The 27,184-nt window shown below is 41.7% G+C and overlaps 1 protein-coding gene across 1 annotated transcript in view; it reads left to right on the top strand.

The window, feature by feature from the left end:
* The first annotated feature begins 9,489 nt into the window (after positions 1–9,489).
* The window catches only part of FZD6 (frizzled class receptor 6), a 36,151-nt gene continuing 18,456 nt past the window's right edge, over positions 9,490–27,184 (top strand). The window contains exons 1-2 of the mRNA XM_068983523.1: positions 9,490–9,587; positions 10,673–11,004. Coding sequence (XP_068839624.1) covers positions 10,828–11,004 — 177 coding nt within the window. The 5' untranslated portion in view covers positions 9,490–9,587; positions 10,673–10,827. The remainder of the gene's footprint in view (positions 9,588–10,672; positions 11,005–27,184) is intronic.

Genomic DNA, 27,184 nt, shown 5'->3' with positions numbered 1-27,184 from the left:
CCAGGCTCCTCAGGATTCTCCAGGCAAGAATACTGGAGAGGATTGCTATGCCCTTCTCCAGGATGTTGTGCTTGTAGACTCCTCTAAATTAAGTCAATGAGCCATCAAATTCACACATATCACCTGTAGGGACTGGAGCCGTGGGGAGCCCTCCCAAGGGTTAGACCAAGAAGAGTTTAGGCAGAAACTTCAGGAGGGAAGGTCCGGTGCAGCCCAAGTTCCTCTCTTTCCCTCTATTCTCTTCTGCGCCTCTGCTCAGCCCAGACTCCTCTAGCAGGAATCCCTCTAATGCTGTTTGCTCCCCAGTCCCTTAACACCTGAGGGGCGGTCACAAGCAGGCCTATCCACATGTCTGCAGGCCCCAGGCAAGAGTACAAAGGAGGGCACCGTACTCTATTTATTTTTTATTGAAATACAGTTGGTGTACAATGTTGTGTTCGTTTCTGGTGTGCAGCAAAGTGACTCCGTTATACTGATACATACACACACTCTTTTTCATATTCTGCTCCACTATTGTTTATTACTGGTTACTAATATAGTTCCCTGTGCTATACAGACTTTGTTGTTTATCTTTTATATACAGGAGTTTGTATCTACCAATTTCAAACTCCTAGTTTGTCGCTCCCCGACCCCATGCCCTGCTGGTAACCATGGAAGTTTGCTTTCTATGTCTGTGAGTATGTTTCTGTTTCGTTAAGTTCATTTGTAGCATATTTCAGATTCCACATATATGTGACATCATACAGTGTTTGTCCTCTTACTGACTGACTTAGTGTAACAATCTCTAGGCTCACCCATGTTGCTGCAAATGGCATTATTTCCTTCTTCTTTATGGCTGACTAGTCTTCCCTTGTGTATATATGCACTTCGTCTTCTTTATCCGTTCATCTGCAGATGGACATTTAGGTGCTTTCCATGTCTGGGCAACTGTAAGCAGTGATGCTATGAACGCTGAAGTGCATGTATCTTTTCAAATTATAGTTTGTCTCACTATACATCCAGGAGTGGGATTGCTGAAGCATATGGTAACTGTTTTTTTGGGAACCTGAATACTGTTTTTTGTAGTGGTTGCACCTCTATGTTTACATAGTTAAAAGTTATAAATCAAGCAAACAAACTGTTAAATAAAATATGTTCAGTCCTTCTACATTTATCCTAAGATAAAAATTTTATTATGTATAAAGCTATATTTTAATGAATATGGGCATTTTAATGGGTACGGGCAGTGATCAAAAGATTTAATTATTATTGTGAGTGCCTGCATAGCCTGATGATGGGCTGTAGATGTTTGGATAAGTAATATCAACAAAATAAAAACTCATACAACTTACTCTATGAAATTTATTTTCTGCCCTTCATTTCAGCATAATAACTTAAGGAAGTTGTTATACCTATACTTTTCATATAACTAGCGTTCTATTAACAATAAGGCCAAACAACATAATATGGTAGCTTTGGAATTTTTAAATTTAAGTTCAACTTTTGGAGAAACTTTTTTCTTCTCAGTAGCAGTTGAAATTGCCAACAAGATTCTTAAAAAAGTACTTATTTTAGAAAATGAAGAATTGGAGTTCCTGTTCTGGCACATAAAGAGTATAGAAGCCAGCACTTCATCCTAACAAGTAAAAAGCTGAACAAACTGAAAATCAACAACTCTTTTTAGATCTTTCAGGGAACTGAAATCACAAAGCAAACTGCTGCTCCTAAAATTGGAGAGACAAATGGGTAGAAACAGAGAATCACAACTTACTGGAGCAAAAACCCATGGGCAGAAACCTCCAGGGGAACCAGTAAGGGGTATGAAAAACCTGAACTGTCATCGATGAATTCCTGGAGATTCAGTGCCAATGACTCTGAGAGTTAAAAACTTCATGGAGATCCGGTGTTTGCAGGATAGCCACACTGCTGGGAGTTTTATCTTCTGAAGCTCTACCAGATTCTCGCAGTGAATATTAGAAAAAAAATAAAAAACCCTCACATTTCTGGAAGGGTGGAAAGAAAAGGTAAAATTTTGAAACATGCTACAGAATTCTGTTCTTACCAAGTTCTGCCCGCTAGAGAAATTATCTTACCAGAAACTAACCTTTGGGGTTTTCAGTTCAGTTCAGTCACTCAGTCGTGTCCAACTCTGCAACCCCATGGACTGCAGCACACCAGGCTTCCCTGTCCATCCCCAACTCCCAGAGCTTACTCAATCTCATGTCCACTGCATCAGTGATGCCACCCAACCATCTCATCTTCTGTCGTCCCCTTCTCCTCCCACCTTCCATCTTTCCCAGCATCAGGGTCTTTTCCAATGAGTCGGTTCTTTGCATCAGGTGACCAAAGTATTGGAGTTTCAGCTTCATCATCAGTCCTTCCAATGAATATTCAGGACTGATTTCCTTTAGGATGAACTGGTTGGATCACCTTGCAGTCCAAGGGACTCTCAAGAGTCTTCTGTAACACCACAGTTCAAAAGCATCAATTCTTTGGTGCTCAGCTTTCTCTAGAGTCCAACTCTCACATCCATACATGACCACTGGAAAAACCATAGCTTTGACTAGATGGACCTTTGTTGGTAAAGCCATATCTCTGGTTTTTAATATGCTGTCTAGGTTGGTCATAACTTTTCTTCCAAGGAGCAAGGCTTTATCAGAGCCTAACTGAAGTTTTTAACTATTAAGAACAGAATTCTCCAGCATGTTTCAAAATTTTACCTTTTCTTTCCACCCTGCCAGAAATGTGAGGGTTTTTTTTTTTTTCTCTAATATTCACTGTGAGAATCTGGTAGAGCTTCAGAAGATAAAATTCTGTGGTATCCTGGAAACACTGGATCTCCGTGAAGTTTTTAACTGACCTGGGAAGAGAGAAACACTCCATGGCAGCCCACTCTAGCCATACTATCCCAGCTAATGGGAGTATCAACTGAGAAGTTCATAGATCAAGATCACAGGCACACTAAAGACCGAGACCTAATCACAGCTCTATAGGATGCTTCCACCCCCGCCCCCCACCACCTTAACATCACAGCACCAAAGCTTTGCTTACCCAAGTTCCTTTCACCCAGTACATCATGTCTGGCTTTCAACGAAAAGCATACCATAAAGCAAAAAAAAAAACAAACCTCACAATATGAAGCAACAGAATCAGACTTAGATATGGCAGGAATGTTGGAATTATCAGACTAGAAATTTAAAATAACTAGGATTAATATGCTAAGGACTCTAAATGAAAAAAATAGACAACATGTAAGAACAGATGGATGATGTAAGCAGATAAATGGAAAGCCTAAGAAAGAATCACAGAAACATGCTAGAGATTAAAAAAAACAGTGTAACAGAAATGGGCTGGTTAGTAGACTGGACACAGTTGAGGAAAGAACCTCTGAGCTTGAGGATATATCAATACAAACTTCCAAAACTGATAAGCAAAGACAAAAGGCTGAGAAAAAAATTGAATAGAATGTCCAGGGATGCTGGAACAGCTACAAAAGTATAACATATATGTTTTCGAAATACCAGAGGAGAAGAAAGAGAAAAAGGAACAGAAGAAATATTTGAAGAGATAATGACTGAGAAACTATTCCCATATTAATGTCAGACACCAAACCACAGAGACAGGAAGCTCAGAGAATACCAAGCAGGATAAATGTAGAAAACAAAACACTACACCTAGACATGGCAAATACAAATTGCAGAAAATTAAAAATAAAGAAAAAAATCTTGAAGCCAGAGTGGGGGGAAATCATACTTATGGAGGAGCAAAAATAAGAATTAAATTTTACTTCTCAGAATTCATGCAAGCAAGAAAAGACTGGAATGAAATATTTAGTATTAAGAGAAAAAAGAAAACCCACCAACCTAGAATTCTGTATCCTGCAAAATCATCCTTCAAAAGCTAAGGAAAAATAGTCTTCTCCAGCCAAACACTGAGGGAATTTGTTGCCTTGTAAGAAATGTTAAAATAAGTTCTTCAGAAGAAAGGAAAATTATATTGGTCAGAAACCAAATCTAACAAAGGAAGGAAAAGCATTAGAGAAAAAATAAGTGAAGGCAAACTAAAACCTTTATTTTTCTTATTCTTAGTTGATCTAAGAGATAATAGTTTGTTCAAAATAGTAATAGCAACTACTCATTCAATGATTATAGCTTATGTAGAAGTGAAATGAATGATAGCAATGATATAAAGGGTGGGAGAGGGGAACTAAGAATACTTTGTTATTATAAGGCACTTGTGCAACTCCTGAAGCAGCATAGTGTTAATTGAAAGTGGACTTGAATGACTTGTAAATATATATTGCAAACTCCAGGGCAACCATTAAAAAAATAGTAGGAAAAGAAGTAATAATTTATATGCTAAGAAGAGAAAGTGGAATTATACAAAATGCTCAATTAAAACTACAGAAGGCAGAAAAAAGTGAAAGGCAGAAATAGCAACAAGACCAAGGTCAATGAATAGAAGACAGCATCAAATGTCAGATATGAATCCAACTATATCAATAATCACTTTAAACATCAATGGTAGAAATATACTAATTAAAAGGCAGAGGTTATGAGAATGGATCAAAACACAAGCCTCAACAATGTGTTGTCCACAAGAAATCCAGCTGAAAAATAAAGACACATATAGGTTAAAAGTAAAGGAATGGAGAAAGATACGCCACACTAATACTAATCAAAAGAAAGCTGGGGCTCCCCTGTGCCTCAGTGGTTAAGAATCCACCTGCCATTGCAGGAGACATAGGTTTGATCCCTGGTCTGAGAAGACCCCACAGGCTGCAGAGCAACTAAGCTGGTGCACCGCAACTGTTGAGCCTGTGCCCTAGAACCCGGGAGCCCACCTGCTCTAAGGGCCCATGCTCTGCAACAAGAGGAGCCACCACAACGAGAAGCCCACGCACCACAAGTAGAAAGCAGCCCCTGCTCGCCGCAGCTAGAGAGAAGCCCTCGCAGCAGCAGAGACCCAGCACAGCCAAAACTAAGCAAATAAATAAATACAAAGAAAGCTGCTGCTGCTGCTGCTAAGTCGCTTCAGTCGTGTCTGACTCTGTGCGACCCCATAGACGGCAGCCCACCAGGCTCCCCCGTCCCTGGGATTCTCCAGGCAAGAACACTGGAGTGGGTTGCCATTTCCTTCTCCAATGCATGAAAGTGAAAAGTGAAAGTGAAGTCGCTCAGTCGTGTCCGACTCCTAGCGGCCCCATGGAATGCAGCCCACCAGGCTCCTCTGTCCATGGGATTTTCCAGGCAAGAGTACTGGAGTAGGGTGCCACTGCCTTCTCCAAAAAAGAAAGCTAGAGTAGCTATATTCATTTCAGCAGAGCAGACTTCAGATTTATCTCAGGTATTCAAGACTAATTCAACATTTGAAAATTCATGCAATCTATCACATCAACAGGGTAAAGAAAAATCATGTAGTCCTATCAATATATGCAGAAAAAGCACTTGATGAAATCTACCACCCATTTAAGATAAAAGTTCTACTAAAGAACCTATAGTTAACATCATATTAAATGCTAGAAGCTTTCCTGCTACCATTAGGGACCAGGGAAGAAAGTTCCTTCTCACTATTCCTTACCAACATTGTAGTGGAAGTCCCAGCTAATACATGAGACCAAAAAAAAAAAGTAAAAGGTATACAGATTGGATGGGAAGAAATGAAACTGTTTTTGTTTACACATGACATGGTTGTCTATGTAGAAAATCTGGAAAGATCTATTAAAAACACCTGTAACTAAGGCTACAGGTAAGGTTGTAGGATACAAGGTTAACATAGATCCCATTCCCTTCCTATGTACCAGCAATGAACAAGTGAATTTGAAATAAAAAATACAATACCAATTAAAAACAAACAACTCCAATACCATTTACAATAGCATATCTAAAAATTAAATACTGGAGCATAAACCTAACAAAGTGTAAATAAGATTGTTACGAGGAAAACCACAACACTGTGACGAAAGAAATCAAAAAAGAAATAAAGATACCTGATGCTCAGGGATAGGAAGACTCAATATTGGCAAGATGTTAGCACTCTCCAACTAGTGCTTCCCAAATCTCAGTTCTGTTCAGTTCAGTTGCTCAGTCGTGTCTGACTCTTTACGACCCCACGGACTGCAGCGTGCCAGGCCTCCTTATCCATCACCAACTCCCAGAGTTTACTCAGACTCATGCCCATTGAGTCAGTGATGCCATCCAACCATCTCATCTTCTGTTGTCCCCTTCTCCTCCCACCTTCTATCTTTCCCAGCATCAGGGTCTTTTCCAGTGAGTCAGCTCTTTGCATCAGGTGGCCAAAGTATTGGAGTTTCAGCTTCAGCATCAGTCCTTCCAATGAATATTCAGAACTGATCTCCTTTAGGATGGACTGGTTGGATCTCCTTGCAGTCCAAGGGACTCTCAAGAGCCTTCTCCAACACCACAGTTCCAAAGCATCAAATCTTCGGCACTCAGCTTTCTTTATAGTCCAACTCTCACATCCATACATGACTACTGGAAAAACCATAGCTTTGACTAGATGGACCTTTGTTGGCAAAGTAATGTCTGTGTTTTTTAATATGCTGTCTAGGTTGGTCATTTCATGGCTGCAGTCACCATCTGAAGTGATTTTGGAGTCCCCGAAAATAAAGTCAGCCATTGTTTCCACTGTTTCCCCATCTATTTGCCATGAAGTGATGGGACCAGATGCCATGATCTTAGTTCCCAAATCTATTAAGATTCAGTGAAATCCCAATCAAAATCCCAACAAGTTATTTTGTGGATATCGACAAAATGATTCTAAAGTTTATACAGAGAAGAAAAAGGCCCAGAATAGCCAACACAATATTGAGGAAGAACCAAGTTGGAAGCTGGTACTACCAACCTGGACTCACTACAAAGCTACAGTAATCAAAGTAGCGTGGTATTGGTGAAAGAATAGACAAATGCATCAATGGAACAGAACAGAGGGCCCAGAAACAGACCCATATGAATAAAATCAACTCATCCTTGACAAAGTTGAAAAGACCATCTTTTCAGCAAACAGTGCTGGAACAACTAGATGTGCACATGCAGAAAAAGAAATCAATGTCACAGATCTTACAGCTTTCACGAAAATTAACTAAAAATGAATCACAGACCTAAATTTTAACACAAAACTATAAAACTCCTAGAAGATAACATATGAGAAAATCTAGAAGTCCTTGGGTTTGGTGACAACTTTTTAGATACAACACCAAAGGCATGATCCATGAAAGAAATAATTAATAAACTGTACTTCATTAAAATCAATTAACTTCTGCTCTATGAAAGATGAGGTCTAGAGAATTAGACATTAAATCACAGACATGGAGAAAATATTTGCAAAAGATATAACTGATAAAGAACTGATATCTAAAATATACACAGGACTCTTTAAATTCAACCATAAGAAAACAACCCAATTAAAAAATAGGCCAAAGACCTTAATAAACACCTCATCAAAGAAGATATTCAAATGACAAAAAAGCACATGAAAAAATGCTCCCATCAAATTTAATCAGGGAAATGCAAATTAAAACAGAGCTATCACTAAATACCTATTAGAATAACCAAAATCCAGAACACTAACAATAGCAAATGTTGGCAAGTCGTGAAAAAGCAGGAATTCTTAAGCACTGCTGGTGTGAATGTAAAGTAGTATAGCCACTTGGAAGACAGTTTGGCACTTTTTAAACAAATATAAAACTAAATATACTCTTACCACACAAGCTGATTCCTTGGTATTTACTCAAAGGAACTGAAAGCTTACTTCCACACAAAAACCTGTGCACAAATGTTTATAACAGCTTTATTCATAAGAGCTCATACTTGAAATCAACCAAGATGTCTTTCAGTAGAAGTGACCCACCCCCACCCCCGGCCCTGAGACCCAGAACGGCTGGCCCGCGGGATTCCTGGAGGAGGGCAAGGAAGGGCGGCTGCATCAGAGCTGAATGGATAAATAACCTGTGGTCCATCCAGATAATACAATATTCAGTTCAGTCGCTCAGTCATGTCCAACTCTTTGCGACCCCATGAATCGCAGGACGCCAGGCCTCCCTGTCCATCACCAACTCCCAGAGCTCACTCAGACTCATGTCCATCGAGTCAGTGATGCCATCCAGCCATCTCATCCTGGGTCGTCCCCTTCTCCTCCTGCCCCCAATCCCTCCCAGCATCAGAGTCTTTTCCAATGAGTCAACTCTTCGCATCAGGTGGCCAAAGTACTGGAGTTTCAGCTTTATCATCATTCCTTCCAAAGAACACCCAAGACTGATCTCCTTTAGAATGGACTGGTTGGATCTCCCTGCAGTCCAAGGGACTCTCAGGAGTCTTCTCCAATACTACAGTTCAAAAGCATCAGTTCTTCGTCACTCAGCCTTCTTCACAGTCCAACCCTCACATCTATACATGACTACTGGAAAAACCATAGCCTTGACTAGACCCACCTTTGTTGGCAAAGTAATGTCTCTGCTTTTGAATATGCTATCTAGGTTGGTCATAACTTTTCTTCCGAGAAGTAAGCGTCTTTTAATTTCATGGCTGCAATCACCATCTGCAGTGATTTCTATTATTTATCACTAAAAAGAAATGAGCTATCAAGACACAAGAAGACATGAAGGAATATTACTCCGTGAAAGAGCCTGAGAGGCCAGTCTGAAAAGGCTACATACTGTTTGACTCCACTGGACAAAAAAGGGGTATGACATTCTGCAAAAGACCAGACTTGGTGACAGTAAGATCTAGTGATTTTCAAACATCAAGAGGGAAGGAGGGATGAACAGGGAAGCACCGTTAGATGATGTGTGGGCACAGTTGGTACTAAAAACTGGGTTGACTTCTAGAGCAGTTCAACTTTCTAATACGGTTCTGCATCAATAAATAAACCACAGGACCTGCCAGGCCTGAAATCTCATTGCCACCTGTGCCTCCAGTTAGTGACCAGATATCCTGAATTAATAAAACGGGGTTTTTGTGTTTTTGTTTTTTCCGTTTTTTTAGGACAGATACCCAGGAAATTACCTACCCTCTGTCTAAGGTCACTTGGGCAATTGACTTTACAGAGCAAACTGGCCCCGTTTAAGAATTCTTGGCTCCTGAAATTCGAAATAAATTGGGTTTTTCTAAAAGAAGTTTTATCTGGAACTCAATAAGAACTTCAAAAGAAAAAACAAAAACCCTTCTAGAAGGCTGAACCCCTGCAGACGGCACAAAAGAGACGGCGAGGTGGAGGGGGCTCCCCGGCCCCGCAGCGGGACCTCGCCCCGCGACACCGTTCGCCCCTGCCGGGTGGGGCGAGCCCAGAGCCCAGAGCCCAGAGCCCAGAGCCCAGAGCCCAGAGCCCAGAGCCCAGAGCCAGACCCGGACGGCGCGGCGCGGGTGGGGCCCGGGCGGAGAGCCAGGTCCGCCGCCGCCGCAAGCCGGGACCTGCCCGTCCGACCTGGCGGCGCTGTCTCGCGGGATTGCTCAGCTCTCGCCCGGCCGTGCGACTCCCGGCTCCCGCGGTGGCCGGAGTCCCGGACGCTCCCTGGAGCCGTTGCTGGCCGCGGGGGGACGGTGGGCTGGACGGGGACGGGGAGGAACGGGTGCCTTCGACCGCTGCCCGAGGTGAGGTTCCTCGGACGTCAACTGGGCGAGTGGCCGCGGGCGGGCGGGCTTGCGGACGCCAGGGTGAGCGGGGTGAGCGGCGCGGGCCTGGAGGGGTGCGGGGTGGGCGGGGGGCGCGCGCTCCGAGCCGCAGGTGCGCGAAAGGCTGCGGCCGGACGGTCCGCGCGGGCCCGAGGTTCCCAGGAAGCTGGGGCGCTGCGATGCTGGGGGGCCAGGGACGCGGAGCACGGCGCTGGGCCTGGGGCAGGTGCCCGGGGGTGGGGCGCATTGCCCTGCCCGGCGCTGTGTGTGTGTGTGTGTTGGGGGATGGGGTGCGACGATTCGTGGCTCTGTGTGTATGTTTGGGGGGGATGGGTTGAGGGGGTGAGTTGCCCTGCCCGGCGCTGGAACCCGGGACGTACGTGTGTGTGTTTGTGTGTTGGGGGGATGGGGTGACGGGTGCGACGATTCGTGGCTTGGTGCCCACAGCTTCCCTCCCACCGAAACTCCGTCGGCCTCCCGGGACAGCTTTGCTCATTTTTCTTTTCTATGAGATCGCTACTCCCCTCCGCCCTCCCCAGCCTTTTGAACACTCGTTTCGCTCCTCCGCAGTAGGAATCCTAGAAGTCTCCCTCTGGTTGGCCTTTTTAAAGACAAAAAAGTTAGTCTCAGAAGAGTGCCACAAAAGCTGGCCCTTTAAAGTCTTTAAAGAATTTAAGAACTCGTGAGATCTTAAGGAATTTCCCTGCAACTCAGTTTTCTTGTGCGTAATAAGACACCCGACAGGGCCTTTTAGATTTTACAGTTCTCTTAATCCTCATTAACTTGCTCCCAACCCCACCATTTTCTCCATCTCACTCATCCAGTGCCCCGATTTTACCCTGTGTTGCATACAGCACGAACCTCTGGTCATCCGGTCTCTAGGGATGAGATTTCCTCCGCAAGTCATAGATTCTGTGCCAAGGCAGGTGGAACAGTAATTGATGGGACGAAATTTTCCGTCGTTTTCCCGGTGTTAATTACCTAGCATGAAACTCTGCACTTTGACGTTTGCATTTGAGTCGATAACAAATGTTGCTGATACACCCTTTTGATTGTTTTTACAGTAATTGACCCAGAACTCATTTTCAGGAAAAAGAGCTTCCTTCAAAATGGTAAAATAATCAAATGAGGAATTTGAACATTTTTATCTTTGGATGGAAATCTGAGAATGAAGAGTGATTAATACAAGCCATGTGGTAAAATTAGGAATTTGAAGAGAATGGAAACGTTTACGTTTTTGTGGACATGTATTTTTCTACCCCTGGTAAGAGGGCACAGTCTTTTCACCTGTGAACCAATTACTGTTCCCAGATGTATGAAAATGGCCTACAACATGACGTTTTTCCCTAATCTGATGGGTCATTATGACCAGAGTATTGCTGCTGTAGAAATGGAGGTGAGTAGTTCTTCATATCTTTATGGAAGAATAGTTTATGCTCTGTGCTATAAATGCAATAAGCTATAAATGCAATCTTTTTTTGAAAAAAGATAACAGTAAAGGATTTCTTGAAGTTGTAAATAAGTCCTACTTTGAATAAATGCCTTTGAAAATTAAATCTCCCTACTGGATTATATTTTGTATATATTTGTGGCTTTGTTTAGTGGATTTGCATAAGATAGGGTTCATTCTCTATGAATTATAGTTGTGAATGATTTTGAAATATTGTGCACCTGGCAGATATTTTGCTCTCCTGAGTCAATTTGGTAATTCCTCATGGTAAAAAATGTGAATTCTGAATTTTTACTAATTCATTGAACATATAATCTTCTATTGCCTGGACTAAAGTGTTTGGACTACACATATTTTCATGAGTAGTTGTTATGTTCACTTGGGCCTGTTTGAAGCAAATCAGTGACTAGAAGATTTGGGGGCTGTAGATAGTGTTTTGCTAAGACTTTTTTTAAGTATAGTGCTTAAGTAGTCTTTGTAAAAAGACAGAAAGAAAGTGAAGTCGCTCAGTCGTGTCCGACTTTGCGACCCCGTGGACTGACTGTAGCCCACCAGGCTCCTCCATCCATGGAATTTCCTAGGCAAGAGTACTGGGCGGGTTGCCATTTCCTTCTCCATGAGATCTGCCCAACCTTAAAAGAAATCACACGTCAGGGGAGGAGCAGAGTGACAGTAAAGATTGCCCCAGGTGCCTCAGTTGCCTGCCTCTGGTTTAGAGATATGCAGATGGCTAGGGAGGTGTGGGAAGAAAGAGTTAACCTGTAGAGACAGGAAAGTGTCCTCTACTTCAGATCTGTTAGGATGATAAATTTTGTGAAGGAAAGAAGACAAATGTTTTTGTAGATTTTCTCCAGAAAGGCTGAGAAAGGTAAAGACTTATTTCCTCAGATTGTTTCTAAGAGTTGAAACCCTGGCAATTTTAATATAGACACAGCTTTAAAAACTGACTAGGCTTGATTTTGCAGTCTTCCCTTGTTGTTTAGTTGAACAGTTGTTCAGCTACCTCATTGTAGACTCGTGTCTGAAATAGGAGGGCTTTTGATTACTGAGTAGAAGTTCTTTTAAAAGATATGGCAAATTATCAATGTATTACTGTAATCTTTCAGTAGATTTCTAAGCCAGTGCAAAGTTGTCATTTTGAGCACTGAACAGATGATGTGCTGAGATCAGAACCATTTTGATTGTTTAATCTGATTAAATCAAGTAGTGTGAGTAACTTAAAGGAATAATTATAACATTCATTTGCATTTTCTCTAATATGTATTTTATAACTCATTTCTTATAGCATTCTTAAAAATTTTTTAAAATCTGGTTTCCTTTTTATGTAATAGCTATATACATTTGAAGTTAGAATGCTGACATTGACCTTAAAATTCAGATTCTTTAGAGTTCCTTATAGAAAAGTACCATTATGAATAGAGAGAGAGATGCCTCCCTGCTATTAGATACTGTAGTTTTAAGATGATAAGAATGAGTTTTTGTTTTATGCTTGTCTTTTTAAAACCAATTGTTTCTGACCCCCTGAAAGAGTTATTTTTTTTTATTTCCCAGGTAGTTTTGTGTCTGGACATACCCAAGAAATGTCCTCCTTTACTTGATTGCCGACACTACTAATTTCTTCATTATATAATCTTTCTCATGCACTAAACTTTCTCTTGCCCCTTACTATTGAGTTTTATTCCATAAGTCACTTTTCAGTTGGTTTAAGGATGTAAAAGAAAGATATCAAGCAATCACTTAATATCAGCATTAACCTAAGTCTACAAAAGAAAGGGAAATGGAAAGGCAAAATAATATCAACCCACGTCAGTCTTTGTTGCTCTTGTTCAGTCGCTAAGTCCTGTCTGACTCTCGCCTGTACCCTGCTGTCTCCTGGAGCTTGCTCAAACTCATGTCCATTGAGTCAGTGAATTCATTCGATCACCTCATCCTCTGTCATCCCCTTCTCCTTCCGTCTTCAATCTTTCCCAGCATCAGGGTCTTTTCCAATGAGTCGGCTCTTTACATCAGGAAGCCAAAGTCTTGGAGCTTCAGCTCTAGCTTCCCTGGAGGAGGGAATGGCAAACCACTCCAGTATTCTTGCCTGGAGAATCCCCATAGACAGAGGAGCCTGGCGGGCTACGTAGCCACCATGGGCTCACAAAGAGTTGGACACAACTGAAGCAACTTAGCACGCACGCAAGGGACTTAAATATCATGCAGAGTTTCTTATCCTTTTTTGTGCCACTGATGCATTCTCAGAATTTTAAATAAAATGAGTAGGATTACAAAGGAAACCAATTATATTGAAATATACTTCTGTTTATAGCCCAGGTTGTGTGTGTGAAGTGTGAAGTCACTCAGTCGTGTCTGACTCTTTGTGACCCCATGGACTGTAGCCTACCAGGTTCCTCCATCCATGGGATTTTCCAGGCAAGAATACTGGAGTGGGTTGCCATTTCCTTCTCCAGGAGATCTTCCCGACCCAGGGATTGAACCCTGGTCTCTCACATTGTAGGCAGACACTTTACCGTCTGAGCCACCAGGGACGCTCAAGGTTAAGAAGCTTTGAATGTGTCATTTATATAGGTGAAAAACTGAAGCCCCAAGAAGTTGTGATTTGCTTGTAATTTGAGCACTATGAAGCTAGAAACTGTGATTTGAGCACTATGATCTGATGTAGTCTTCTCTGTCACCATGGACCATAGTGTCATTTTAAAACCATTTTATGTATTTTTTTTACCCTTGACCTTATTAGATAACAACAACAAAAAAATACTCCCTAAGATTAGAATGTCATGTGTTAATTTCAGTCTTTGCTGCTGCTTTATAAACCTCAATACAAATTAAGCTGGGAGTTTTTTTTTTAACCTCTAATCAGTTTTACCTTTCTCTTTCTCATCCATGCCTTGGATACAAAGCCTCGTCAGAATTTTTAGATCGAAAATAAAATCTGTTGGCTTCAGTCTGTCCCCTCTGGTGGTGCCAGAGTGATTTTATTGATATACAAATGTGTGCAGTCCTCTCTGGGGTTAAAATTCTTTATTTCCCTAAAGCCAGAAAAATATAGACCTGACCAACATGGCACCCAACGTTCTTTGTATGTGACCCTGCCTTGCTGTCCAGCTTCCCATCTCTCCCCTTTCCACATTATACACTCTGCTTCAGCCAAACTGAGCTGTTTGTAGAACTCAGATTCCTATTATTCCCTCTCACTTCCATACGTTTGCATATATTGTATCCACTGCCTCAATACCTGCCCTTCTTCATCTGCTCAGTCTTTTCAGGTCTCAGTTAAAGTAACTCTATGTCTACTGAAGCCTTTCTTTCACTTTTCTCCCAAGCATATTTAATCAACTCACTGTACACTCTGATAGTACATAATCTATGCAAGTGTCCTTGTACTTAACATGCTGTAGTACACTTACTTACACAGCTCTCTCATGAGCTTGTGAGCTCATTGAGAGGAGGGATGTTTATTCTTTTCTATCTCTAATGCCTAGTACAATGCCTCTGAGCCTGATAGATGTTCAAGAAAGGCTGACTAAAGGAAAAGGAGATGTTTCCTATTCTAATAAATCAGCAAAGAGAATTTTCCCTCCAAATCTTTACCTTCCTCTGTATCTTCTGCAGAGTCTAAGTGAAAGGCACTCATATCTTTCGATGGTTTACATATCAGCCACCTTTGATCTGCCTGAGCTAGTTCTAATAAAATACATCAGTTGTGTCATCTGTGTTCATTCACATACTAGCTTGACATGTATTTATTTTTAATTGAAAGGATTAGATTTTTAACTAACCCTTTAACTAATTTAAATTTTATATTTATCTATGTGATATGTAAGAATTAATCTTTTGATTGGACCACTGTATCATCAACCATATGTGTCAGATTTCTTTTCAAATGTTGTCTTTGAGTATTTATAGTCCAGTCAAGTATTAAATTATAATGGAATATAAAGGGGCTTTTATTTTTTTTAAGTGTTTTATAACTTCTCTGAAGAACTGATGGGGTTTTACACCTCCAACCCAATTGCTTTGGATTCCTGCTGGTCCCTGTTGAATTTCCAGTGTTCACTGTGAATCAATGTCAGGATGCTTCCCTGGTGTAATGTTAGGGGCTTCCCTGGTGGCTCAGACGGTAAAGAGTCTGCCTGCAATGCAGGAGACCCTGGTTCAATCCCTGGGTCAGAAAGATCCCCTAGAGAAGGGAATGGCAACCCACTACAGTATTCTTGCCTTGAGAATTCCGTGGACAGAGAAGCCTGGCAAGCTCCAGTTCATGGGGTCGCAAAGAGTCAGACACGACTGATCTACCAACACTATCACTATCACTAATGTTAGGATGAGGGGGTGAAGAATTATCTGTTGACTGTGGCAATCAATTGTGCCTTCATAGCTATCATGAATTTCATATAAGTCAGGAGATCTATTTCCTTCCTCTTTTTTGCCTTAGTTTCCATTATGTGTGATGACTATCCTGTTCTATAGAATTTGTGGTCGTTGTTGATCTGTGATTATATGAGATGGTTTAGGCCAAAGTGGTTTGTCAAAGTTTAGTTCATAGACCAGCAGCTTGTGAGCTTGTTGGAAGTGCAGGTTCATGGACCCCATCCCAACCTATTGAACCATGATCTGTGAAAGTAGAGCCCAGGAAACTGATAACAAGCTGTTCAGGTGTTTCTTATGAGCATTAAATTTTGAGACCCACTCGTTTAGAACAGGGAATGCAAACTTTTCTGTAAAGGGCGAAATAGTAATTTTGGCTTTGCAAAACATTCGGTCTCTGCCACAGCTATTCAACTCCTCAGTTGTAGCAAATAACAAATGAGTGTGGATGTGTTTCAATAAAGCTTTATTTACAAAAACAGTGCATCATTTTTGGCCCACAGGTTATAATTTGCTGAACCCTGGTTTAAAGTACTTGAAAATCTTCTTAAGGATTACATACATACAGCATGTAATAAATAATCATTATTGTGGGTTCTTATTAATATGTTACTGTATGTGCTATATGTTATTTACTTTCCAGATAAATTTTTTTTAAGTCAAATTTATCACAGACCAAAGGGTCTGACCAAGATATCCTGGTCCTTTAGTTCTGTTTCAGAGATTGCCTGAAATAAAGGACTTTGATTTTTTTTCCCCCTTATTTTATTATCTGAGGCTGAAGTAATTTGTATTACAAAGAGTTAATTTACAATTCTGAGAAGTTACTTGGCTTTATAATGAAAAGGATGTTGTACAGTGTAACTCTCCAAGTGTAAAAACAAATGGTTGCTGGTTTTCCATTGTTTTGCTTTTTGTTTCATATCTAGAGCATTGTTTCTCAAATTATGAGGTTGATGTCCCTTGAGAGACTGATTTCATCCAAAAAGAGCTAAGACTGATCTAGGGAAAATGGAAACCGGAATATTGTATTTTTCTTTTTGAATTGCCTACGTTAAGGCCTAGGCAAAAGCTAAGTCAAGTATTGTGTTTGGAACAGCATGTGGTTGTTCTACTTTTGAAAGGTCTAAAGGGAAGTGAGCCAAAAAAACCCTTTCCTTTCACCTGTTAATATGCACTATTAAAATGTCTCTATTCAGTTAGGAATAAGGGGATGGAGAAAAACTGTATAAACAGACTTTTAAGAAAAAAGTCAGCTTCTATTGGGCATTGGTTTCTAAACATATTCATCTGCTTTTTGATGAGTCTAGTGAACCCCACTTCTATCCCATTCAAAACGAAATGTTTAATATGACTAACCTCTGTATTTTTTTAGGGAAGACTTTCTGAAAATAAGTGTAACTATTCTGAAACTCATGTATTGAGTCATTTAAAGTGAAATAGATATGGAAAAGTATTCCAGATCAGTTGTGTGTATAATGGCCACTGTTGCATTTTAAATGAAGATATAAACTTACCTTCCTTCCTGACGTTGTTCTGCATTAAAAGAGAGAGCGCCTTGACCACTTCTGAGTCTGCAGAATCAAGGTTAGACCTGTATGGAAATAGGGGACAATATTTCTCCTAGGAGTCTCTGCTGATAGGCGCAAGGTTCCTAGGGCCATTCCTTGACATTCCACAGTCTAGTATATTGTGATTTCAGGAGAGCCTTCCACAAAGGGATGTGGTTCTTTTAGACCATGGGAAGACTGTTGTGTTGTGATTATTACCTTTCCTTGAGAATGCAGCTTGTAGATATTAAATTTTATTACTCTAGTTTGTATATTTGTTATGTATTCATTCATTGATATTTGTTCAAGGTGTACCTGAAAGTGAATTATAGTCTTTCAAGTTATAAGTTTTCTTCCAGTAAAGTCTCTGCCCCTTTATCTCTCTCCTCTTTCTGGGACCCTTATAACGCAAATGTTAGTACACTTGATGCTGTCCCAGAGGTCTCTTAAAGTATCCTCATTTTTAAAAATTCTTTTTCCTTCAGTTCAGCTTGGGAGATTTTTACTACTCTGTATTCCAGTTCACTGATCTGGTCCTCTGTATTATCTGATCTGCTGTTTATTTCTTGGAGTATATTTTTTTCTTTCAGTTATTATATTCTTCAGTTCTGTTTAATTCTTCTTTATAATTTTAAGTTCTATTAAATTTCTCACTGTATTTATCCATTCTTCTGAATTCATTTGAGCATCTTGTGGTCATTATCTTGAACTCTTTATCTGGTAGATCGCATATTTCCACTGTACTTAGTTCTTACGAGGTTTTGTCTTATTACTTCATTTGGATCATATTGCTCTGTCTCTTCATTTTGCCAAATCCTTGTGCTTGTTTCTATGTACTAAGTAGGTCAGTTATGTTTCCCAGTCTTGGAGAACTGGTCTTATGTAGGAGACATCCCATGGGGCCTGGCAGAACACTCCTCTCTGGTCTCCAGGGCCATATGCTCTGAGGGTGTCCACTGTGTGGGTCCTCCTGGTGTGACAGGCCTGACTACTGTGGGCACCCCGGTAGGTGGGTCTGGTCCCTGGCCCTACTGGCTGCCACATCCCTGCCTTGTTTGGTGGCCACCAGTGGTAGTGGACCCCCCACCATGAATAGGCTAGAGGGAAGACTCAAAAACGGCACTTGCCAACACCATTGTCCTCGTGGTAGAATGAGCTCCCCAAGTGGGTGCCGCCAGTGTCTATTTCCCCTGGAGGAGTCCCTTGCCTTCTGCCTCTCTGGGAGGCTAAGATCAGCAAGGTGGTCTTACCGGTCACATTATTGCCTCGGCACTGGCACTGGGAGTGTGTGCAGTTTTGTATGTGCCCTTTGAGCGTGGAATATCTCTTTCTTGCACCTCTCCAGCTTTCCTCTGTGCAGCACTGCTGGCCTTTAAGGCTGGGGATCCTGGGCTCTCATCTTCCCAGTGTGAGACCCCCGGTTAGGGAGCTGATGTAGGGCTAGGACGCTCACTCCTGGGGAAAGCCTCTGCAGTTGTGACTATCCTTCCGTTTGTGGGTTGCCTACCCTGGGGAGTCGATCTTGACTGTGCTGTGTCCCTGCCTCCCCTACCTGTCTCATTGTGGTTCCTTCTTTGTGTCTTTAGTTGTGGAAAATTTTTTCTGCTAGTCTTCAGGTTGTGTTCATCCGTAGTTGCTGTGTACATAGCTGTAATTTGGGAGGCGGTGAGCTCAAAAGTCTTCTGGCTCCACCATCTTGGCCACACTCTCTAAGTTATAAGTTTATTCTTTTTAATATTTATTTTTATTTGTTTGTTTCGCTGTGTTGGATCTTAGTTGTGGCATGTGGAATCTAGTTCCCTGACCAGGGATCCAACTTGGACCCCCCTGGGAACACCAAGTGTTAGCTACTGGACCACCGGGGAAGTTCCTCTAAGTAGGGGGGACTTAAGTAACAAATTTTACTTAAATTTGTTACTTAATTTTGCTTAAATTTATTACTTAAATCCCCTTAAATAACAAATTTTAAATTTAAAAATTGACTCTTCAGTGGATAGATTATTTTGCAGTGCCAAGAACTTAATATATATTTGTTTAATTTCCAAAAGAACGCTCTTTTGGAGAAATAGTTTAAAATGTATAGTGCTCACTGCTTTGTTGCTGCAGTTATGCTCTACTCAGTCGTGTCCACCTCTTTACGACCCCATGGACTGTAGCCTGCCAGGCTCCTCTGTCCATGGGATTCTCCAGGCAAGGCTGCCATTTCCTACTCCAGGGGATTTTCCTGACCCAGGGATCAAACCCATGGATTCTATACTGCTGAGCTACCTAAGTAATTTAAAAGTAATAAGTTTTCTGTTGTGGAAATAATGCACATTTCTGCTTATTATTCTTTTCTTATATCCCAGGCCCTGCTTTGCGTTTTTAAAAAAGAAGTTGACTTGCCTGAGATTGGTCACATTCATGATAATAAGTGGCAAAGTTTTCACCACTTGATTATATACTAGTCAATTAACATTCTCAAAAATTTACTCTAGACTCTTGTAACCGCTTTGAAAGTATTTGCTCTGTGAAGTATAAACAGTTGAGGACCCCTTTAGCTCTTTAGTGAGTCTGTTTCCTAGCTACGGTGCACCACTTTTGTTTCAGCCATTTTTTAAACTTCTTCACATTCTCTGTTTTCATTACTATCACTGGAACTTGGATTTCTTTTTGGTGACATATTAAGGTAGGAAATAAAGCTCTTAGCACTTCTTGAGTTACTGTGCATATCACCAGAAGTAGAAAGCACAAATCCTAAGCTCAGAATCAGATGCTTGACAGTCACTTGGCCTTGGTCACTAGTAAAGTGGCTTCTTCCACGTACCAGGGGCTTCAGAAAAGTAACAAATGTTAATATAATCTTCAGTTTTAGGACAAAGGGAGGCAAGGTATAGACAAGACACTACCACAAGAGCACTCTGCAGAGGCTTAGCTATACATATTTTGATATTTTTTAAAATAAAAATATTTTTCCTCTTTAGATTCCTCTCTATTAGCCATCTAACCCAGAGTTTCTCTTCAGGATCTTACAGCAACAGCAAGCCCAGGTCCATGCTATGGTTCTTTCCATTATCATGTGATTATAGCATGGGGAGCTAGCCAGTGTGTTTTAAGGAAAAGGTGTAGTATGGCAGAAGTATGCATTCTGAGGGTATGAGCTATAGCTTTTCCTTGTCTTTTGAGTTCTACTCCGGCCACTTGAAGAAGGAATGCTATTGGCTACACCTGATGTCATAAGTAAATCAGCAGATAACACCCAGTTCATGAGAGGTCTTGGGCTGACTATCTCCAGGTGTTCCATAGATGTGTCCAGTGTCTGCCAGGAACCATTAGTAGAATCAAGGTGGGAGGTCCCTTTTGTTATGTAGGGTTAACAACCTCATTGGAATGTATCTATGGCCTCACCAGCTTTCTGTCCTGAATAAGACGGGCTAGTGTGATGTCCCATGAAACAGTAATATGCTTAGAGTCTCCAGTCTCTGGTCAAATGAAATTAAGGCACAGAGCTGAAGAGCTGATGTTACTCTAAGGCGGTGTTCCTCACCCTCTAGCATGCATCAGAATCGTCTGTAGGGCTTGTTAAAACACAGATCACTGACCCCACCTCCCGAATTAGTAGGTTTGATGCGGGATGGAGAATTTGCCTTTCTAACAGATATCCAGGGGCTGCTGCTGCTGCTGTTTCAGGAAACACTCTGAGAATGCTCTGAGGCAAGTTGGTGAAGACATGTTGCTCTCCTTGTTAAGGTGAAAGGAAATTCCTTTTGGAGGAAAAAGCATTGGCCAGATTCAAGCTGCATATTTGTTGCATTAAAGAGACCTCACCTGGAAAACTACCTTATACATTTGATTAAGGTCGCTCAAGACAATATATTAATAACCTATCCAGTTAAAATGGACAGATGCCAAGAAATGCTACCCATGAATATGGGCATTACTTACCTCTGAAAGCCCCATCTGCAGTATTGCTTTTGATTTCCTGCTATGGTAGAGGGAGATCTCTAATATTTTTCATTTGACTACTTCAACCATAAAAATGTTTATCCAGGAAGCCAGTATGGTACTCGGGCAGACTATGAGTCTTGGGCAGCTTCTAGGGCTGGGAAAGCCAGTGAACATAACTTCCAAGGACAGGAGAGGGGATGAGAGAACTCCAGTTGCCAGGGTCTAGCTCATGGGTTATGTCCTCCCCATTATCTTCTCCAACAAGATCCCACCAAGCCCCTGTTAAAAACCCACGGATCATCTGACCCCCAAAAGACCAGCTCTGAAGCTACCACATTAAATCTAGAATCAATACATTTGTGTCAATATATCTTAGCCCCATCTAAAATTTCGCCCTTTCCTCCATAATCTAGCACCCTCAAACCAATGTAAATGTATAGTGTCTTATAAACAATATATAATCCTTTTCCCAGATTTAGTTTGACTTAACTGTTCCAGAGCACAGTGGGTAGAACTCTACCTACAGATGAAGACATTGAAGAATGGTGGGAATGGGTATGAGGCTATTTATTTGCTTGTTACAAAGTATATCTTTCAGAGGAGTGCCCCAGCAGAAAAGGGATGAGGGTCTGCCTTGAGGGCTGTGGGTTCAGAATCCTGCATGGGTACTCTGAACCTTGTCGTGTACCCCCACGTCACATCTTGAGGTCCCACTCATCACAGTATCCCTCCTTATCACTATATCGTTCGATCTCTTATACGAAAGGGAAGCAAATTTAACTGATATAATTTGGCAGCCTGCAGGATCAGTCTGTACCTTTGGTTTTCACCTTCAGCCTTGAGATAGTAAAGCGGTACCGAAGCCAGTGGATGGTCTGTGTGACTGAGCCCAGTTAAGGCCTCTGTATAAACCTTTAAGATTCTGGCGGGCAGGTGCGGAGGTCTCATCATCTTGCAACTGCCCAAGACAGGCCTCGTGTGTATGTTTTCTTGCTTACTAAAGGTGGCACCTACCAGTCTGGAGTGGCCTTTGATCCTTGTGTTGCACCCCACACCTTGAACCGAGAATTCAGGGGTGCCGGTTTGTCACTTTCTTCCTAAGCCAACAGTGCCCTTAGAAGCACTCACTTCAGCCCGTGGGCCTTGAGTACATGATGCTCTTTATACATTTCTCGGCTTCTCTGGTAGCAGGAGAAGTTCTTTGAATCCGAGTGATTATAAGATAACACAGTTAATTGCTTTTCTGCTACATACCATGGACTTCCAGATTTCCATCTTTAAACACTGATAGAATGTTCACTCGCTTTTGGCCCCAGTTAGGCTGGAAAACTAGTTCTAGAATTCTCCTCATTTCACTGAGGTCATTTACAACTCATTCTTTATATCATTGCCAAGCTGGCTGGTCTTCTTGGTTGCAAACAATAGAACCCCACTTTGACTAACTGAAGCAGAAAATGGATGGATGTTGGGTGGCTTGTCGGATCTTTGGAGAGGCTGGAGAACCATAGAGAAGCAAAGAGGAAGAACACACAGTTAAGATCATGCTACAGGATCACCCCCTCACCAGTGCCAGTGGGCACTTCCTGAACCATTGTCCCTGGACACTTACTTTGGCCCCATGGATATTACTGATCCCACTGCAAATGCATCAAGTAATCTGACTGTTCTTTTGTACAAGAATCTCAACACCTGGAAGAATGGCCTAGCTTAAAAATCGTGTCTGTATTTTTGTTGTCAGGTTGCATCCATCCTTAAGTTTGTGCAGCCTCCCACCTACTTTGGGATTCCCCAGAATCGTACTGCTGGGCAGATGGAAATGAGCTCAATACAGAGTTAGTTAACTGACAAGGAGAAATGTTCATCGTAGTACCAACAGTTGCTTTGAAATGTATGTCCACCTCTGCTATTCACACTTTGTCAGCTTCTTCATAAACTTTTTGAGACACAAAGTGTCCTTAGAGGCCATCCTGGAGTTCGTCACATTCATTTTCCTGACGAATGTTCTGAGACTCAAAGACAGAAAGTTTGCTGCCAAAGGTGACACCAGTAGTTAATGGCAGAGCTGGGACCATAACTACAGTGCTGGCATTATTTCCACCAAAGAATTAGATGAAATCCTGCCATGCTAAATACTAGTTAAATAACATGGTGATATTCTGAGTACAAGATTAAGGACACAGGAAATGTCACAGTGAGTCATGTTAGTAGTCTTTCCGTCTCAGTCAAGGCTTGGTTTCTAAGAATGAAACCCAGGACATTTTTATGGAAGAACATAGATGATTTCCACCAAGAATTTTAGTTAAAAGATGAGGGAAATAGGCTTTTTCTGTTTTTTCAACCATTTGGGATGAGTTCATTAACAGGCTGACTACCCATTATTTAAAGTGCTATTATGTGTTATAAAATTACCTGTTCCAGAATTACCAGCTTCAGGAGGTGCATGTATCATCCAGAATATGATAAACATAGTTTAAGGTTTTATTGTCCTGAGTAATGTGTCCCGTGAACATTGGTTTTGTTTTGTGCTAGGTGACTCAGTTCTCTTTTGATAGCCTTCTTCGCCTCCGCTCACATTGGCCTTCCTGCCTGTGTCGTGCTTTGGGGAAGAGTAGTTTTCAGGGAGAGCTGGGTGAGAGCATCCGGGTTACAGAGGACAAATCTGGGGTCGTATGGACCCAGGCTCCTACCCTGGTTGCCGCTTACTGCTTATTGACTCTCTAGAAGGTGCTCTTGGAGTCTCTGTTTCCCTATCTATGAGGTGGAAATAAGAATGTCCCTCTCACAGACTTGCTGTGAAAAGACCTGGTATATGAAAAAGCACAGTGCCTGGTTTATGGTAGGTGCTGAATAAATCAAAGCTCTCATTTACTATCAGTAACATTAGCTCAGGGATAAGGCCCTTAAAGTCTATTTCAGACTGGTTGTGGGGATTGCAAAAACAATTTCAATAAGAATTGGATTCCATGTTCTCACTTGTAGTCTGAAGGTTTGGATTAGGTAGGTGCTTTGCTGACGTGGTCTCTGGAGGTGCTCTGAGGTTACTGGAGGGAAAGGGGAACAGTGAGAGGTGTCTCAGAGGGAGGGCTTCCTGTTCAGCCAGTGCAGCTGTGCTTTTATTTACTGAATGTATTACGCCTCTTTGTACTTCTTACTTAAAGAAACTATTCCTTGGCAGAATGCACACATACATACACACGTTTTAAAAACAAAGTCCCTCCCAAGTCTAAAATTCTAAACGGCTATTAGCTTGTAACGGAGCGTGAACATTAGTAGTCCACACTGGATCGGATCTTAAGACATGCTTGCTTTGTCCTATACATTATTTTACATGCTCACATTAAATTTTCTTTTTATTTGGAGACTTCTCATACAAATCCAGATTCTGTTTTCTTATGAAAACTTGAAATACTGGAGAGAGTCACAGCTGCTACCCAACTACTCCTACCCTTTTGAATTTATCTGCCTGGCCACTAAAGGTGTCTTGAGTTGTCAACATTTGATTTATCCCTGTGGATTGCATAAACAACAATGTTATTGGATTAACCAATGTTGACACCGTAGAAGAATTAGACAGAGCATGTGACTTGCCTTATTTGCCCCATAAGAAAGTTGTTTTAATATAGCAAAAGGTACTGGAGAAGGCAGTGGCACCCCACTCCAGTATTCTTGCCTGGAAAATCCTGTTGATGGAGGAGCCTGGTGGGCTGCAGTCCATGGGGTCGCTAAGAGTCGGACACGACTGAGTGACTTCACTTTCACTTTTCACTTTCATGCATTGGAGAAGGAAATGGCAACCCACTCCAGTGTTCTTGCCTGGAGAATCCCAGGGATGGGGGAGCCTGGTGGGCTGCCGTCTATGGGGTCACACAGAATCGGACACGACTGAAGCAACTTAGCAGTAGCAGCAGCAAAAGGTACATGTGTTAGTTTCATTTTGTCCATCCAGGACAATAATAGTTCTAAAGTGCTGACCCACAATTTATTTATAGCTCTTGGGTTAGAAGACTTAAACGCAGTGTGTTTTAATTCTTTCCATCATAAGATTCAATTTCCAGAGACTCAGAATTTGAAGGAACTAGGCTCTCTTGGGACAGCAAACAAAGAGGTAACTACCACAAGTTGCTCATGCCTCCCCTGTTCCACCCCAGTCCCAGAAGAGGATACCCACACAAGCTGGGCATTCTCCCCCTCGGGACAGAGAAAATGGATAAAGTACTCTACTGTTTGCTCTCCAGCAAGCTCCTGTTAGGTGGTTTAGGCTTCAGGATCATTCAAATAAGTATCAAATTCAGCATCATTCAGATAAGAGAGATGTAGTGTATCTCCCTTATTTCCCTCATAGCTCAGTTGGTAAAGAATCTGTTTGCAATGCAGAAGACCCCAGTTCAATTCCTGGGTTGGGAAGATCTGCTGGAAAAGGAATAGCCTACCCACTCCAGTATCCTTGGGCTTCCCTTTTGGCTCAGCTGGTAAAGAATCGGCCTGCAATGCGGGAGACCTGGGTACAATCCCTGGGTTGGGAAGATCCCCTGGAGAAGAGAAAGGCTACCCACTCCAATATTCTGGCTTGGAAAATTCCATGAACTATACTGTCCAAGGGGTCACAAAGGATTGTACACGACTGAGCAACTTTCAGTGTATCATCATGGCAGCCCTCTCTTTGCTCAGTCACTTGCCCCATCAGGGCAAGGTGAACTCTGCACTGGTCCAAAGTCCTCCACAGCTCTTGTCCTGTAATAGTTTGGCATGCCTTTAAACCAGACTTGTTAATTGCAATGTACTCCTTGGAAGGAAAGTTATGACCAACCTAGATAGCATATTAAAAAGCAGAGACATTACTTTGCCAACAAAGGTCTGTCTAGTCAAGGCTGTGGTTTTTCCAGTGGTCATGTATGGATGTGAGAGTTGGACTATAAAGAAAGCTGAGCGCCGAAGAATTAATGCTTTTGAACTGTGGTATTGGAGAAGACTCTTGAGAGTCCCTTGGACTGCAAGGAGATCCAACCAGTCCATCCTAAAGGAGATCAGTCCTAAGTGATCATTGGAAGGAATGATGCTAAAGCTGAAACTCCAATACTTTGGCTACCTCATGCGAAGAAGCTGACTCATTGGAAAAGACCCTGATGATGGGAGGGATTGGGGGCAGGAGGAGAAGGGGATGACAGGATGAGATGGCTGGATGGCATCACCGACTCGATGGACATGAGTTTGGGTAAACTCTGGGAGTCGGTGATGGACAGGGAGGCCTGGTGTGCTGCGATTCATGGGGTCGCAAAGAGTTGGACATGACTGAGCGACTGAACTGAACTGAATCACATCTCATATTTACTTACTAATTTTTTTGTCTACTTGGTCTTTCATTTACTAAGAACTATGCATTCAGATTTCCCATTGTGATCATGGAATTATCCACTTCTCCGTGTAGATTTGTTGCTTTGCATTTTGTATATTTTGTGCCATTTATTAGGTTAATGCAGTGCTCAGCGGTGTATTTTAAAGTTTATCTGTTGCAGTTTGTCTGGAATCTGAATGTTTTGTGGCCAGAGATGTTTAATTGGTCACAGTGCTGAAAGTAGAAGTCTTCATTCTCCTTTTGATTTTTCAGAGATATCTCAGTGTTCATAGTTCACTGATGAGACCCTTTCCCTATTTTTTGTGTAGCTATAGACTTTCTATTTTATCTTTAAACATTTTCTCACATTTCAGTGGCATTTGGAAAGAAAGAATATATTATATAAGATCAGTGCATTCCCCCTTGATTCAGATTTTCCATCTTACTCTACATGTTCTCTTTGGATAATTTCATTCAGTCGTTTTAGTTATCATTTTTATAATGATGACTTGCAAATCTGTAACCTTAACCTAATCTCTTACCTGCAGAGCTCTTTTTATTTAACTTCCTGTTAGTAGATATAGACACTCACTTGTCCCATGGGCAATTCTTACTGTCCATCAATAGGAGAATGGATAAGCAAATTTTGATATAGCCATACAATAGAGTGTTTGTGTTAATCTCTGTCGTGTCCAATTCTTTGCAATCCTTTGAACTGTAGCCTGCCAGGCTCCTCTGTCCTTGGAACTTTCCAGACAAGAATACTGGAATGAGTTGCCATTCCCTTCTCCAGGAGAACTTTCAGACGCAAGGATCAAACTCAGTTCTCCTGCATTGCAGGCAGATTCTTTATCATCCATCAGGAAGCCCAGTACAGTGGAGAGCTACTCGGCAGTTGTAAAGAATGAAGTGTTGATGTACACAACAACGTGATGAATCTCGAAATGAT

Source organism: Capricornis sumatraensis, chromosome 11 (assembly GCF_032405125.1).
Source record: "Capricornis sumatraensis isolate serow.1 chromosome 11, serow.2, whole genome shotgun sequence".
Classification (NCBI taxonomy): Eukaryota; Metazoa; Chordata; class Mammalia; order Artiodactyla; family Bovidae; genus Capricornis; species Capricornis sumatraensis.
The sequence above is the reverse complement of the archived record's forward strand: the minus strand, read 5'-3'. Positions and strand labels throughout refer to the sequence as shown.